The sequence below is a fragment of the Dendrobates tinctorius genome, unplaced genomic scaffold, assembly GCF_039654945.1.
Source record: "Dendrobates tinctorius isolate UK_male_01 unplaced genomic scaffold, ASM3965494v1 ptg000241l, whole genome shotgun sequence".
NCBI classification, from domain to species: domain Eukaryota; kingdom Metazoa; phylum Chordata; class Amphibia; order Anura; family Dendrobatidae; genus Dendrobates; species Dendrobates tinctorius.
Window position 1 is genome coordinate 10745979 of NW_027361908.1, and position 15832 is coordinate 10761810.

Sequence of the window (15832 nt, forward strand, 5' to 3'; positions counted from 1 at the left end):
TTGGTATTGTAGATTGTGTTGTGGATGGCGGTCACTAGTTCACTCTGTTAATATGGAGATTATTTTTTCTATGAGGTTAAATACTTGGTAGTTTAACCCTGCCCTGTCCTGTGACATACCATTACACAATAGCGAAGATGTACTATGGCCATGTGCACACAATGAATATTTCGTGCGTTTTTTACCCCAGTATTTGTAAGCCAAAACCAGGAGCGGTCAGAGGAAAAGCGTAATACAAACACGTCTGCATTTTTCATCCACTCCTGGTTTTGGCTTACAAATACTGTATAAAACTCACCAAATACTGAATGTGTGCATGTGGCCTTCCAGGGATTCTCTGGTGAATCCTGTTAATCACTTATCCATAACAGAAGTGAAAAGTTATTGACTGGTGAGGATCCAACGGCTGGGACCTGCACAGATCAGCAGAATGTGCAACTTCTATCCCGATTACAATGGAGCGTCACATAAAATTGACCACTGATTCATGCATTCCCTAAGTGACAGTGAGGGCTGCACTTGGCGTTTTCTGACAGCCCCAAAGAGGATAAATGGTGCTGTGGTCAGCCATCCCCCCAGTAAGGCCTGTTTCACACTTCAGTTTTCGTCCATCCGACCCGCCGTTTTGCAAAAAAACGGATCCGCTATTTTGTTTGGCGGATCCATTTTTTTCCCCATTGAGTTGCATTACCGGCGGATCTTGACGGACAGCCATCCGTTGGATCCGTTTTTTTGCGGATCCGTCAAAATGTTGCCGTCCGCCGACATGGCCAAACGGTGCATGCAGCGTTTTTTCGGGCGGCACGATCCGCACTTCACACTGCGCATGCCCGAAAGACTTCACTCAGCCTGAAATTTAACCCTAAAGTCTGTTCTGGCGCCTGGAAAAAAAAAACTCTCTCCTCGGGCTGCGGTTCCCTCAAAAAAACGGTCCGGTGGCATCCGTTCACATCAGTTACCAACGGATCCGCTTTCCGCCATATTGGCGGATTTTAACTGACACAAAAAAACTGAAGTGTGAAACAGGCCTAAGCTACAAGTTCCACATTTTTCCAATCAGTGCGGTTTCCAATGGTTGGACTCCAGCGATCAGTAAGCGATCGTCTACCTAACCTGTGGATCAGTGATAACTTGATCTGCCAAAGAACCATTAATGCAAACTGCTGTAATTACACATCCCAGTTATGGGGTCGCACAGTAGATGTACAGTCCACACGCCACTATAATGGGGAGAGCGGCTACCAGGTATTGCATATAGGGTGGGCCCCTAGAGTCAGTCCCTCCTGAGGGGCCCAAACACCCCAGTCTTTTTTTCTAGAAGCTCGGTGCCAGAGGCGTGCAGTGGCTGACATGTCGCTGTTCCTACATATGCTGCCTGGGTAGGTGGTAGAATATCACCAGCATACGCTGTAAGTAAAGGTCAGTGTGGAAACGACCTCTTCCTGTGACATTGGAGACGACGCATCGCGGGATATACTAAGCCCAGAGTCACGCAGGACTCCGGTCAGCTGAGACGCACGCTCTGAACGCGCAGGGCTCGCTTTACTGCGGTCACGTGACTAAAACCGCCCTTCCTTTGAGCAGCAGCCAATAAGACTTTGGAGTTTTAATGACGTCCGCAGCAAGAACCAATTAGCTTAGTGGTAGCGGTGCGGGGGCGGGGCGCTGACGTCACGGAAGGACAAATTCATTAGGTCTGGAGGACGTTCGTTCTCTGTTAGCCGGTGACGGCAGAGTGAGCGCCATCTTCTAGGTGAGTGCGGGGCGGACAGGCCGCGGGGCGGGGAAGCTTCGGGCCTCCCGCCGGCTAGTGATATGGGTGCATCCTCCCCTGCAGCAGTGTCCTGTAAATACCCCAGAGGGCCCAGTCATCGCCCCCATGTGCCAGCAATGCCCTCGGATACCACACACGGGGTTTCCACCAATGGTGGAGTCCAGATTGCTTGATTTCCATAACTTCTGTCCTTAGCGCTGATCAGTTTGGTTCCATAGTAAGGCTGAGTTCACACGTGGCGTTTTTTTCGCGTTTCCACCGCGCGATTTTGCCGCGAAAACGCAAAAAATAAGCATCCCATGCATTCCTATGGGATTCCGCAATGCTGTGCTAATGCTGCGGTTTTTACTGCGGCGGAATCGCTTCGCGGTAAAAACCGCAGCATGCTCATTAATTTGCGGAATCGCGGCGATCCCGCACCCATAGGAATGCATTGTTCCACTTACTTTCCGCATGTGGCTGTGCACACCATGCGGAAAGTAAGCAGAACATTTGCGGATGGTACCCACGGTCCGGAGGAGAGGAGACTGTCCTCCGGGCTTTGGGTACCATATCCCTGCAAAAAATACAATTTAAAAATAAAAAATATTGTTATTCTCACCCTCCGACGTCCCGCGCAGCCTTCCCGCTTCTCTCCACGCTCTCGTTCCCAGTAGTCCTTTGCGAAAATGCCCGCGATGGCGTCCGTTCTCGCGGGATCGCGAAGTCTCGCGGTCATTCGCGCGACGTCATCGCGAATGACCGCGAGACGTCGCGATCCCGCGAGAACGGACGTCATCGCGGGCATTTTCGGAAAGGATTACTGGGAACGGATGCGCGGGACATCGGAGGGTAAGAATAACAATATTTTATTTTTTTTTTTTACATTCTATCTTTTACTATTGATGCTGCATAGGCGGCCTCAGTAGTAAAAAGTTGGTCACACTCGTCAAACACTGTGTTTGACGAGTGTGACCAACCTGTCAATCAGTTCTCCAAGCGATGCTACAGATCGCTTGGAAAACGCTACCATTCTGCAAGCTAAATACGCTTGCAAAATGCTAGTTTTTCTGCGGGAAAATCGCGGGAATTTAAAATGCGATTTTCCCGCGGACTGGAATTCCGGAATTCTCGCGGTAATTTCCGCGAGAGTTCCGGTACGTGTGCACTTAGCCTAAATGACGCGTTCTCAGGTTCCATTACTATAAGGCTATGTGCACACACTGCGGATTGGTCTGCGGTTTTGCCCTGTGGTTTGCCACCTGGACAATGGAATAGGTGACAAACTGCAGCAGAATCCGCAGAAAGAATTGACATGTCAATTGTTTCTGCGGATTCAAAACCGCAGCTTTTCTGCAGTTAAAAATCTGCAGCATGTGCACTGCGGATTGTAAATCCCATAGGATCACATACTACTGTACACTACTGCCAAAATCGCAGCAGAACCGCAGCGTGTGCACATAGCCTTACTGGCACCTGTGTCTGCAGGGAAGGAAGCGTTGGAGTTGGCAATGGCCGATGCCCTCCGGCCTCTCCCTGTCTTGTAATCTGTGAGGTGCAGTGACTGCTGCTCTGATGTCTCTGGAAGGACTGGGGGCTGAGCTTTTGTAACCTCATTTCTGGAGGGATGGGGGGGGCTGAGCATTTGTAACCTCATTTCTGGAGGGATGGGGGGGGCTGAGCATTTGTAACCTCATTTCTGGAGGGATGGGGGGGGCTGAGCATTTGTAACCTCATTTCTGGAGGCATGGGGGGGGGGCGCTGAGCATTTGTAACCTCATTTCTGGAGGCATGGGGGGGGGGGCGCTGAGCATTTGTAACCTCATTTCTGGAGGGATGGGGGGGGCTGAGCATTTGTAACCTCATTTCTGGAGGGTTGGGGGGGGGCTGAGCATTTGTAACCTCATTTCTGGAGGCATGGGGGGGGGGGGGCCTGAGCATTTGTAACCTCATTTCTGGAGGCATGGGGGGGGGGGGGGCCTGAGCATTTGTAACCTCATTTCTGGAGGCATGGGGGGGGGGGGGCTGAGCATTTGTAACCTCATTTCTGGAGGCATGGGGGGGGGGGCTGAGCATTTGTAACCTCATTTCTGGAGGCATGGGGGGGGGGGCTGAGCATTTGTAACCTCATTTCTGGAGGCATGGGGGGGGGGGCCTGAGCATTTGTAACCTCATTTCTGGAGGCATGGGGGGGGGCTGAGCATTTGTAACCTCATTTCTGGAGGCATGGGGGGGGGGGCCTGAGCATTTGTAACCTCATTTCTGGAGGCATGGGGGGGGGGGGGGGGCTGAGCATTTGTAACCTCATTTCTGGAGGCATGGGGGGGGCTGAGCATTTGTAACCTCATTTCTGGAGGCATGGGGGGGGGGGGGCCTGAGCATTTGTAACCTCATTTCTGGAGGCATGGGGGGGGGGGGGCCTGAGCATTTGTAACCTCATTTCTGGAGGCATGGGGGGGGGGGCTGAGCATTTGTAACCTCATTTCTGGAGGCATGGGGGGGGGCTGAGCATTTGTAACCTCATTTCTGGAGGCATGGGGGGGGGCTGAGCATTTGTAACCTCATTTCTGGAGGGATTGGGGGGGGGGGGGGGGCTGAGCATTTGTAACCTCATTTCTGGAGGGATTGGGGGGGTGAGCTTTTGTAACCTCATTTCTGGAGGGATTGGTGGTATGTAACCTCATACGAGAGTAATCGCGGGTCTTTCGTGACCCATCTGTCAGGGATAGCTGGCTGCCCGGCTTTGCTGTTAATGATGGAATTAGGTGCTCCAGTAATGGCCACTCGTAGGTTCTGGTTGGCTCCCACTGGGAGTGAAATGACTGTTTGGCTGCTGGTGTGACCAAAATGGTGTCCACCTAGCCTGAAAAATGCTTTCATTGGTGACTTTTTTTAAATTTTTTTTCATTCTGGTTAGCACCAAATGACTGTTCAGGCCAAGTACAGGCGCTCGTTGCACTCAGATATCTAGGTGTGCCATCCCACCAAGTTGTGCTGACAGACTTTAACATAAAGTCTTAACTTGCAGTTGAACACATAATTACAGATATGAGAGCTAACGGATCCAGCTCTTTCTAGTGCGCAGAGCCAAATAATCCAGAACACCAAAAAGACGCGGACTGCCCATCATTGGTAAAGAGGACCTGCACACACTGACCAATCATATTATAGCTTTTGTTTCTTAGAAGCCTTTGTATTTTTTAAATGAAAGGGGAAATCTGATTTGTTTCTTGGACAAGCGGTTACAGCACTTTTCTTGTGACCTGTGCTGACTCCATCCATGTGCAGGACCAGCCGAGGGTTCTTCTGCCTGCTTAGTTATCACATCCAGACACCAAAGTCTACCAGTGTATTCTCTGAAGATCTACCAAGTATACTTTTCATCAGTGTGTGGCTACCAAGCATGTATGATGACAGTCCTGCTTTAAATCCACAGCTGCCACCATGTACTCCACTGTAGCCCAGTTGGCCCGGGTGAACCCGTTTAATGCTCCGCACTTCCAGTTGGGACCAGAGAATGTGACTTTACGGAAGAACGGCTCCTCCCAGGTCCAACCAGTTCGCCGGCTGGCTGCTGCTGCTGCGGCTGTCCCCGAAGGTATGTGTACATAGCCGTGACACCGAGGGGTTCTAGTGACCACACACATGCATTGCCTTCACATTCTATCCATTATCTTGCGGTACAGTGTCTAGCAGATCCAGCTTGTGGGATCAGGATATCCTCTTGTATATGTCACTTTCTTTCAAGGTCATGTCCTTACATAAACACCTGGAACACTTCTTACCATTAACTCTTCAGAAGCAATAGTGATTTGCCTCACGCAGGTGTGTTCTCTAGAATTTCTGTGGTTATATTGAAGGTTATACTCTTCGTACTGTCTATATAAAAGGGTTGTCTCATCTGGTCTATTAGCCGGACTAGAGTGACAACATTCAAAGATTAATCCCTTCCTGCAACATGATGTACGTTTGTCATGCTGATCGTCCAGGTACAGGAACTGTGCTGGCACGATGTCGCTGGGCGATCTTTGAATGTGTTGTGCCCCAAAATGGTACCTCTATATAGGGAGTCCATAAACTGTTTTAAGAAAATCTGTGCTCCAGGAGGCAAACGGCACTGTCCCTCCTGCATTGCCATACGGCTAAGCTGTGCTGTACAGACATGTCTGGGGTATCTGCCCTCCAGATGATGCTTCATATGACTATATCCGCATGTGCTGGGATTCTCAAAGGAAGTAGGAAAAAAAAGCACTTATATGGAATTTTTAATTGTCAGAAAATATTTTAGTTTATGGTGTCAAATGGCCATTTAGGATGAAAATTAAGTTTTCCGACCACCCTTAGAATGAATCTGGTGCCTCTTGCCAGCAGCCTCTCCATACCACTTAATCCAGCTACATATAGGAGTAATATTTCTGGCGTCTAGTAATGAATGACACCGCTGGACATTGCCACACACCCGCTCCGTTCATTTTGGCAGAGCTGCTCTGAGAACCACGAGTCAATTTTTTATTTTTTTTTTGTGTGTCTCCAAAATGTTGCAAAAACTGTGCAATGCAAAATGTCTTGCACAAATTTTTTTTTTTTTTTTTTCATACACCAGGAAAAAAACACTCTGAATTGGGTTTTTTAAATGCAAATATCCCTTTTATTGGTTGTTCGTAACACTGGATGCAGACGTCCATAATGAACAGTTTGTGCACGGACTGTAATATCTGGTGACTCTTCTGACTTGGACGACCTCATGTGCTTACAAGGCTCCTGAGGTCAGGTCGGGTATTCCTGTCCAGGCACAGGCCGGATCTTACGGGTGTGTGAATCCAGCTTCCGTCCAGCACTAGTGTCTCCCTGTTTACACTTAATTTATTGCTTTTGATTAAACAGAGGAATATAGCTGTGCGTATGGATCTGGGAAGTTCTTTGCACTATGTGGCTTTGGTGGAATCATAAGCTGTGGTACAACGCATACTGCAGTGGTCCCGTTAGATCTGGTTAAATGCAGAATACAGGTTTGTCTGCATGTATCCCGGAGTGTAAACTAACCAGTGTTTCCTAAATGAACTTGTTGTGCCACTAAACAGTCTGAGCAAGGCATGTTTGTTATAAAAGCATGGTGTGTTCTGGTTTGTTCATGCAGGGGAATACAGTTGTGAATATGGCTCCACACAGTTCTATGCAATGTGTGGCTTTGGTGGCATCCTAAGTTGTGGTATAACACACACTGCAGTTGTACCTCTGGATCTGGTGAAATGTCGAATTCAGGTTGGTATAACACTATCAAATTAACATGCTTGTGTGTCTGGGTTTTTTATATGTAATGTTATACTTATTATATGCCCAATACTGTTGTCCCCCATTTGCCAATGTGACTTTGCAGCTCTTTCCCATAAAAGGGTGACCCAATCACTGCTCGCAAATAGATATTTAGTTGTCTTCTGTCCTTTTCCTGCAGATCATGTAAGTCTTACTGAAGTGAAGTACATGTTGAGTGATGAACATTAAAGAGAATGTACCTAGCTTGGAATTTGATTCCTTATCGTAAACTTCCCGATTGATAGGGGTCTGACCGTTGGGATCCTTACAGTTCCAAGTACCAGGTCCTTATGAGCCCTGTGTGATTGGAGTGGTGTGCACATCCATTCATTCTTAATGGGACAGGTGTAAGTAGCTGATCTCTGCCATTAGGAGTGAAAGGAGCGACTGTGCGCATAATCCACCACTGCTCCATTCACATGGAGCTCTTCAGAGCCCTGGTTCTCGGGACTTTTAAATTCCTGATCTCTAGGATCCTTCTTGCCTATTTCGCTGGTAAGAAATAATTTCTAGGTTTGGTACAACCCCTTTGAAGGATTGAAGACTTGTCAGAAGTCTAACATTCTGTTATATTGCCCATTGGAAAGTCTGTGAATTGGTTTACTGAAAACTCCACTTCAACTGAGCACTTCCAAATAGTAAACCATCTTTTTTTTTTATACAGGGTTGTCCCTACATGGGCAGAATCTTGCTCTGCCATTTACATGTGTCAGGTATTTGACAACTGTAAATTGAAATGCTTTTGCTCTTGGCCATCCCCAAGCAACTTCTGATTATACTGTCGAAGGTGCTAAAGTTTGAGACAATAGTTCCTCAAGGTTTTCTTGTCATCCTGTGGACAGTAAGACATTTGGAAATGTGTTTCCACACTATTGTTCTCCACCTTTTTGTAGTCCTGATCATGCGACTGTTAATTAAAAGTTCCGTTTAAACTGCCTAATTTTGTCTTTTAATCTAGATTTTTCTTTTAAATTGTAGGTGGATCCTCAGAAGTACAAGAGCATTTTCAATGGCTTTTCAGTAACGCTCAAAGAAGATGGTGTCCGTGGCCTTGCTAAAGGATGGGCACCTACGTTCATTGGCTATTCAATGCAAGGATTATGCAAGTTTGGATTCTATGAAGTTTTCAAAATCTTGTATGCAAACATGCTCGGTGAGGTAAGACTGTACATAAAAGATTTGAGTATTAAATTAAACCCTTTCGCGACCTGCGCTGTACTAGTACAGCGCAGGTCGCTTCTCTCCCTTTGAGGGCTCTGGCGCTGAGGCCATATCTTTCCTGGCACATGACAACAGTTGCGGGCAGAATAACGATCCACCCACGGCTATTAATCCGTTAAATGCCGCTGTCAAACTGACAAAGGCATTTAACACTCTTACAGCCATCAGGCCCGAAATCCACCCATCGGTAACCCCCGACATGTGATTGCGGGTCACCGATAGGTTGGCATGACAACCAGAGGTCTCCTGGAGACCTCAGGTTGTCACTTTGAGCGCTGCCTAATGGTCGGCGCTCATAGCAAGTGAGTAATTCTGCTACATACAGCTGATCTGATCATCGCCTGTATGTAGCAGAGCTGATCGGGTTATGGCAGCTTCTAGTCTCCCATGGAAACTATTGAAGCATGCCAAAAGGGGAAAAAAAAAGCTGTGTTTCACAGTACCAGCAAAGGGATATTTCAGAAATCTCATGTGTCCACACTATTCCCCCCCCCCCCCCCCATTCCTCAATTTAGACCAGAATGTCTTGGGCTCCTCACCTGATAATAGTACAGTTTAATTAAATTAGTGATATGTGGAGAGTAAACACTGGCCGACCAATGTACCTTTTCATACAATGCCTGACCAACTCAAGGGTGGACCAAGTGTGAAAGTACGCAATGTCCTACACACTCAATGCACTGCCAATGCCTTAGGTAAGCGATCTCCAACCAATTCACCTTCCCTGCTGTTATATTTGTAACTGTGTATTTTTTATGAACTGTTATGAAATTTTTTTGTTTAATAGTCGCTATTTTTTTTTTTTTTTAAAACAAATCTTTCCACTAAATATTTTGATCAAATTGCCTTTTTTTTTTTTTTTTTTTTTTTTCCATAAATGGTTTTATGCTTTCACATATGTCTAGCATTGGTTACCTGTGTTCATGCTTTTGTGGTGGAAGCAAAGCTGAACTTTGAGATCCTGAAAAACACTTCAAACCCTGCTTTTTGGAAGTAGCTTCTTTTGTTAAGAGAGCATATTTTGCCTGCAGACTAAAACAAAGCAAAACACAACGTGTTAACATAACTTAAATGTCCAATGAAATTACTTTGTTTAAAGGGAAGGGAAGATTATATGTAGTTGTCGTAATGTGTTTTTCTTATTTTTTTTTTTTTTTTTCTCCCCCCCCCCCCAGGAAAACTCCTACCTGTGGCGTACATCCCTGTACCTGGCTGCATCTGCCAGCGCTGAGTTCTTTGCAGATATTGCTCTGTCTCCAATGGAAGCTGCAAAAGTACGTATCCAAACACAGCCGGGATATGCGAACACTCTGCGGCAAGCCGCCCCCAAGATGTATGCTGAAGAAGGAATTTGGGCGTAAGTACTGGTTCATTTCCTCCTTATTTTTGCTTTGGAAAGGTTGTTTTCCCAATGTTCAGTCACATGCTCCCTTAGATCCACCTTTGGGGTTGTTTTATCTTGTTCTGAGTTCAGCTGGTTCACTCCCAGCGGTTCCAGTTCAGTGACAACCAGCAACTTTTTTGGTTGTACAGTCAAAGGTGCTTGAGTCATTGGCATGTAAGAGTAATATACCTTCACATTAGCCATTTCTGTTCTAATGGCAGCAGCAACAGTCTGACTGTGCCGTTTACCACCTTTAGAACATGGCTATTGTGTGGACAATGATAGGCTTTGTGTTTAGTTTACACTGTCAGTTTGGCCTGACAAACTCCTTTCATAGTGCGGCGTTTGAGAGACTTGCTCCTTACTTATTCATAATTTTAAATATTAACTTGCACAGGTTCTACAAAGGTGTTGCTCCCCTATGGATGAGGCAGATCCCATACACCATGATGAAGTTTGCCTGCTTTGAGCGTACAGTTGAAGCCCTGTATAAATATGTTGTACCCAAGCCACGCAGTGAATGTTCAAAGGGCGAACAGTTGGTTGTCACTTTTGTCGCTGGTTACATTGGTAAGTTGGTATGAAAGTAGTTTACAGCAGTAGAATGGGGAGCTTTAAGCTGTTTTGTGGTGAGATTGCCACCAAACCAGGCCTCTGAAATCTCTAGTGGGCCCATAGACAACTTATGCAGCCACTGTGCCATCTAGGCATTTCGGAGCCTCATTTGTAACCTGGCACGCTCTTAAAGCATTTACTTTAGCATGTCTGTTTGTACCTTACTATGTAGAATCTCCTAATTGTTCAAATTGAGCTGCTTTAATGGTCTTGGACTGTAAGTTATTTAATATGAACTGGCTAACAGTCTTTCTTGACCCTTTCACTGTATAATTTTAAATTTCAGTGCTTCACTAGCTTTCTTTCATTTTAGCTGGGGTGTTCTGCGCTATTGTGTCCCATCCTGCTGATTCTGTGGTCTCTGTGCTGAACAAAGAAAAGGGAAGCACTGCTGTTGAAGTCCTCAAGAGGCTTGGACCAAAAGGTACAAATCTCTGACCTTGAATGGTTTCCCTCATCCCCCACCTCTTCCTTTCCAACCACCTGTTTCACTTTTTTCTTTGCATTTGTAGGCGTCTGGAAGGGACTGACAGCTCGTATTATCATGATTGGTACCTTAACCGCTCTGCAATGGTTCATCTATGACTCCGTGAAGGTCTACTTCAGACTTCCTCGTCCTCCTCCCCCTGAGATGCCAGAGTCTCTGAAGAAGAAGCTTGGCCTGACCCAGTAAACAGATGGACTAAATGTAAACTTACATGACTTTAAAGGTTTTATAAAGGAAAACTCAACCATGTAGGATCTACAATTTCCCTGATGTAATTATTGGTTGTATGTTCACTCTGATTGGTAGCTCACCTCTCAGTTGGTTTTACCGGTGTGGTTGTCTGTTGAAATAAACAGAAGGTCCACAAGAATGGAAGAATGTGTCTTCTGGCCTTGGTGTCATATTCCTTTCTTAGTTCATACAGGTCACCCTCCAACCTGTATGCAAGACACTTAAAGGGTATCTCATTAGGTTTTTTTCTATCGACAAAATAGCCAGCTCACTCGGACATGTACACTGTGTTCCAAATTATTATGCAAAAAGAGTTTAGGAGTGATAAGGTTAGAATTTTTTTGTTTGTCATTTAAACTCATTGATGGTGATGTGTGTCAGGGCTCTTTATATCACTGAAAGCAATTGCAGATACCTGTGCAAATTAGTCTGGCAGGTGTGTCCAAATAAAGGCAAGACTACGTAAGAAGGCTGTTCCACATTATTAAGCAGCCTACATTTTTTGCCAAAATGGGAAAGAAAAAGCATGTGTCGGCTGCTGAGAAGCAACAAAATGTGGAGTATTTAGGTCAAGGCATGACTACAATCAACATTGCCAAGACACTTCATCGTGATCATCGCACAATCAAGAAGTATGTAGCTGATTCCCAGCACACACGTGTGCGTGCTGATAAGGGAAAATTGAGGACTCTTTCCAACAGGCAATTGCGTCAGGTTAAAAGAGCAGCTGCAAAAATGCCTTGTCATAGCAGCAGACAAGTTTTTGAAGCTGCTGGTGCCTCCAACGTCCCCCGAACAACAAGATGCAGGGTCCTTCAGAGGTTTGTAGCTGTGCGTAAGCCATCCTGTCGACCACCTCTATCCATTGCACACAAGCAGAAACGGCTCCAGTGGGCCAAACGATACATGAAGACTGACTTCCAAACTGTTTTGTTCACCGATGAGTGCCGTGCAACGCTCGATGGTCCAGATGGATGGAGTGAAGGATGGCTGGTTGATGGACACCCCATGAAAACACGGCTAAGGTGCCAACAAGGAGGAGGTGGAGTAATGTGTTGGGCTGGAATCATGGGGAGAGAGATCATCAGCCCCTTTAGGATCCCTGAAGGGGTAAAGAAACTCCATAATCTATGTGGAGTTTCTAAAATGGCACTTCCTGCCATGGTTCAAGATGAAGAACCGTGCTTTCCGCAGCAAGATCATTTTCATGCATGATAATGCACCGTCTCATGCTGCAAATAACTCATCTGCATCTCTGGCTGCTATGGGCATAAAAGAGGACAAACTTATGGTGTGGCCACCATCTTCCCCTGACCTCAACCCCATTGAGAACCTCTGGAGCATCATCAAAAGGAGTTTCTATGATGGTGGGAGGCAGTTCACATTGCAACAGCTCTGGGAGGGTATTCTGTCCACATGCAAAACAATTGAAGCACAAACCATCCAAAAAACTGACAAATTCAATGGACGAGAGAGTTCAGAAGCTTCTTTCGAACAAGGGGTCCTATGTGCAAATGTAACATCACCTAGAATAAAGTTTTGACTTGAAAACTGTTTTGATTTCATTTTGTAATAAGCTGATAATGCTTATAATTTCACAATTGACCATTTTTTTGTTCAAAATAAAAAGGTTGAAAACTGTGCATAATAATTTGGAACATGCATTTTGAGTGTTTATTTTTAAAAATATACTGTTTTCATAGGCAGTTTTCTCAAAAACATTGCAATTATACTAGAATAGTAGATGACTGGAAAATAACAATGACTGCAATTCATATAGGTAATTTAGAGAAAATATGAGGAAATATTTTTTTGCATAATTTGGAACACCGTGTAGAAGCCCAAAATCTAAAGGACCATTTGTAACACGAATGTAGAGAAAATCCAAATTCTTAACCACTTTTCCACCTTAGACGTATTGTTATGTCTAAGGTGGGCTCCCGCAGTGAACCAGCAACTTTACCGGCACATGTCAGCTGCTTTGAACAGCTGACATGTGCCCCTAACAGCCGTGGGTGGATTAGCAATCCTGCGGTTGTTAACATGTCAAAGATTCACAGCAGTATTTTACAACGACATTTAACATACTCGCACTGAGCGCGCGTCCCTAATGCCACCCATCGACAATCGTATCACATGATGGCAGGTTGACGCTGAGTTGGCATGACAGCCCGGGGTCTGCAGCAGACCCCTGTGGTTGTCATATCCGGATTGTGAGTGCCGCCCAATAGTCGTCGCTCATGGCAAGTGTGCTTCAGCCCTGTTCCATGTAGCTAAAATGCTCAAGTGATCGGATGGAAGCAAATAAAAAGTGAAAAATGTTTTTAAAAAAAAAAAATTAAAGTTCAAATCACACCCCTTTTCCCCATTCAGAATAACATACTAACATAGTTTCTAAGACTGAAGGAAGACTTTAAGTCCATCTAGTTCAACCCATACATAGCCTAACATGTTGATCCAGAGGAAGGCAAAAAAAAAAACCCATGCGGCAAACACTAAGCTCCACATTGGGGTAAAAAAAAAAAAATCCTTCCCGACTCCACATATGGCAATCAGACAAGTTCTATGGATCAACGCCCTATCAAGGAATCTAGTATATATACCCTGTAATATTATACTTTTCAAGAAAGGCATCCAGGCCCTTCTTAAATTTTAGTAGTGACTCATTCATTACAACATCATATGGCAGAGAGTTCCATAGTCTCACTGCTCTTACAGTAAAGAACCCTGTCTGATTTATGCTGAAACCTTCTTTCCTCCACACAAAGATGATGCCCCTTTGTCACTGTCTCAGGTCTGAGTGAAAAGATCTTTAGAAAGGTCTTATTAAAATGTATAAATATATGCAGGGGACAGTACGATCACCCCTAAGCCTTCGTTTTTCCAAACTAAATAACCCCAAGTGAAATAACATATCTTGGTAATGCAGACCCCCCCAGTTCCCTAATAACCTTGGTCGCTCTTCTCTGCACCCGCTCCAGTTCAACTGTGTCCTTATACACCAGAGACCGGAACTGTACACAGTATTCTAAGTGTGGTCGCACTAGTGACTTGTATAGGGGTGAAATTATGTTCTCCTCAGGAGCATCTATGCCTCTTTTAATGCATCCCATTATTTTATTTGCCTTTGCAGCAGCTGCCTGACATTGACCACTAAATGTGAGTTTGTCGTCCACCCATACACCCAGGTCTTTTTCAGTGACAGTTTTGCCCAGTGTTTTACAATTAAGCACATAATTATACATCTTGTTCATTCTACCAAAGTGCATGACCTTGCATTTATTCCCATTAAAGCTCATTTGCCATTTATCAACCCAAGCTTCTAGTTTACATAAATCCTGTAATATAAAATTGTTGTCCTCTGTATTGATTACCCTGAAGAGTTTAGTGTCATCTGCAAATATTGAATTTCTACTGTCCCCTACAAGGTCATTAATAAACGTTAAAAAGAAGCGGGCCCGACGCCGACCCTGTGGTACCCCACTGCTAACTGCGACCCAGTCTGAGTGTGCTCCATTAATAACCACCCTTTGTTTCCTATCGCTGTGCCAGCTCTTAACTCACTTACACATATTTTCCCCTATCCCCATTGTTCTCATTTTATGTATCAATCTTTTGTGTGGCACTGTCTCAAAAGCTTTTGAAAAGTCCATATACATCACGTCCACTGCATTTCCTTGGGTCCAGTCTGGAGCTTACCTCTTCATAGAAGCTTATCAGATTAGTCTGACAGGAACGGTCCCTCGTAAACCCATGTTGATATTGGGTCATAAGGTTATTCCTCAGATACTCCAATATAGCATCTCTTAGAAAACCCTCCATGATTACCGCATACAAGACTTCTCCCGTTCTTCCCCTATACTCTGCAACTCTCTACCCCAACACATCAGGCTTTTGCCTACCACGAAAACCTTCAAAAGGAACGTGAAGACCCACCTCTTCCGACAAGCCTACAACCTGCAGTGATCCTCAGTCTGTTGAACTGTCGCACAACTAACTCTACCCTCTCCTAGTGTATCATCACCCGTCCCCTGTAGACTGTGAGCGATCGTCGGCAGGGGCCTCTCTCTTTCTGTACTTGTGTGTCCCTTGTCTTGTTCATGTTTATTGTACTTGTCTATATTTGCCCCTTTCACATGTAAAATGCCATGGAATCAATGGTGCTATAAAAATGTATAATTTTACTCACAGTAGAGGTTAAGCTCACTGGCCTATAATTTCCAAGTTCAGTTTGTGTCCCTTTTTTTGAATATTGCCACCACATTTGCTATACGCCAGTCCTGTGGTACAGACCCTGTTATTATGGGATCTTTAAAGGGAATCTGTCACCCCTTTTTTGAGATCGTATAATGATATCATTCAATTGTGTCACATAAGGATTCTCTTAGTACTTTTGCTTCCCCCTGACCCCGCATCTTTCATGCATAAATACCTTATATCGGTTCAGATGTATGTAAATTGCCGTGGTCTAGTCCGATAGGCAGCACTTATTCGCCTGCTCCCCCTCCGTCTTGCTCTCCGCATTTCTTCTTCCTGCGTTCACGTATTGTTTCAGCGCTTGCGCACTGCAAAGGCCTCTGACGCTTGCTCAGTATGCTTTGCCAAACTGTGGGCAAAGCAGGGCTGTGGAGTCGGAGTCGGTGCTCATTTTGGTGGAGTCGGAGTTGGAATCGGTATAAAATGGTCCGACTCCTAAAATATATAATAAATTGGGTACAGTAGTTCAATGCAGAATGTGCTGAATATTTTTTTCATAGGAATTTGGGAAAGTTATCACAGCGTTTTTCCTGCGTTTTTTGAGGATATGTTTTTCAGTTGCAAAAGCAGA

The 15832-nt window shown here is 45.2% G+C and overlaps 1 protein-coding gene and 1 non-coding gene across 2 annotated transcripts; both read left to right on the forward strand.

Annotated features, from left to right (window-relative positions):
- The first annotated feature begins 1596 nt into the window (after window positions 1-1596).
- On the forward strand, window positions 1597-11155 carry LOC141060637 (solute carrier family 25 member 3-like). Its single transcript, XM_073556952.1, has 8 exons — window positions 1597-1753; window positions 5190-5351; window positions 6891-7015; window positions 8045-8224; window positions 9463-9644; window positions 10069-10241; window positions 10600-10710; window positions 10799-11155. Exons 2-8 carry the CDS (start codon window positions 5198-5200, stop codon window positions 10957-10959), a joined length of 1086 nt encoding a protein of 361 aa, XP_073413053.1. The 5' UTR covers window positions 1597-1753; window positions 5190-5197; the 3' UTR covers window positions 10960-11155.
- LOC141060688 (small nucleolar RNA SNORA53) lies at window positions 9708-9951 on the forward strand. Its single transcript, XR_012222743.1, has one exon. It is a non-coding gene; the product is annotated as a small nucleolar RNA SNORA53 (small nucleolar RNA).
- Window positions 11156-15832: the final 4677 nt, after the last annotated feature.

Coding starts and splice junctions, on each gene's coding strand:
- LOC141060637 (XM_073556952.1), top strand. CDS start 5,198: ATGTACTCCACTGTAGCCCAGTTGGCCCGGGTGAACCCGTTTAATGCT. Junction 10,242..10,599: donor TTTTGTCGCTGGTTACATTG/GTAAGTTGGTAT, acceptor CTTTCATTTTAG/CTGGGGTGTTCTGCGCTATT. Junction 10,711..10,798: donor CAAGAGGCTTGGACCAAAAG/GTACAAATCTCT, acceptor TTGCATTTGTAG/GCGTCTGGAAGGGACTGACA.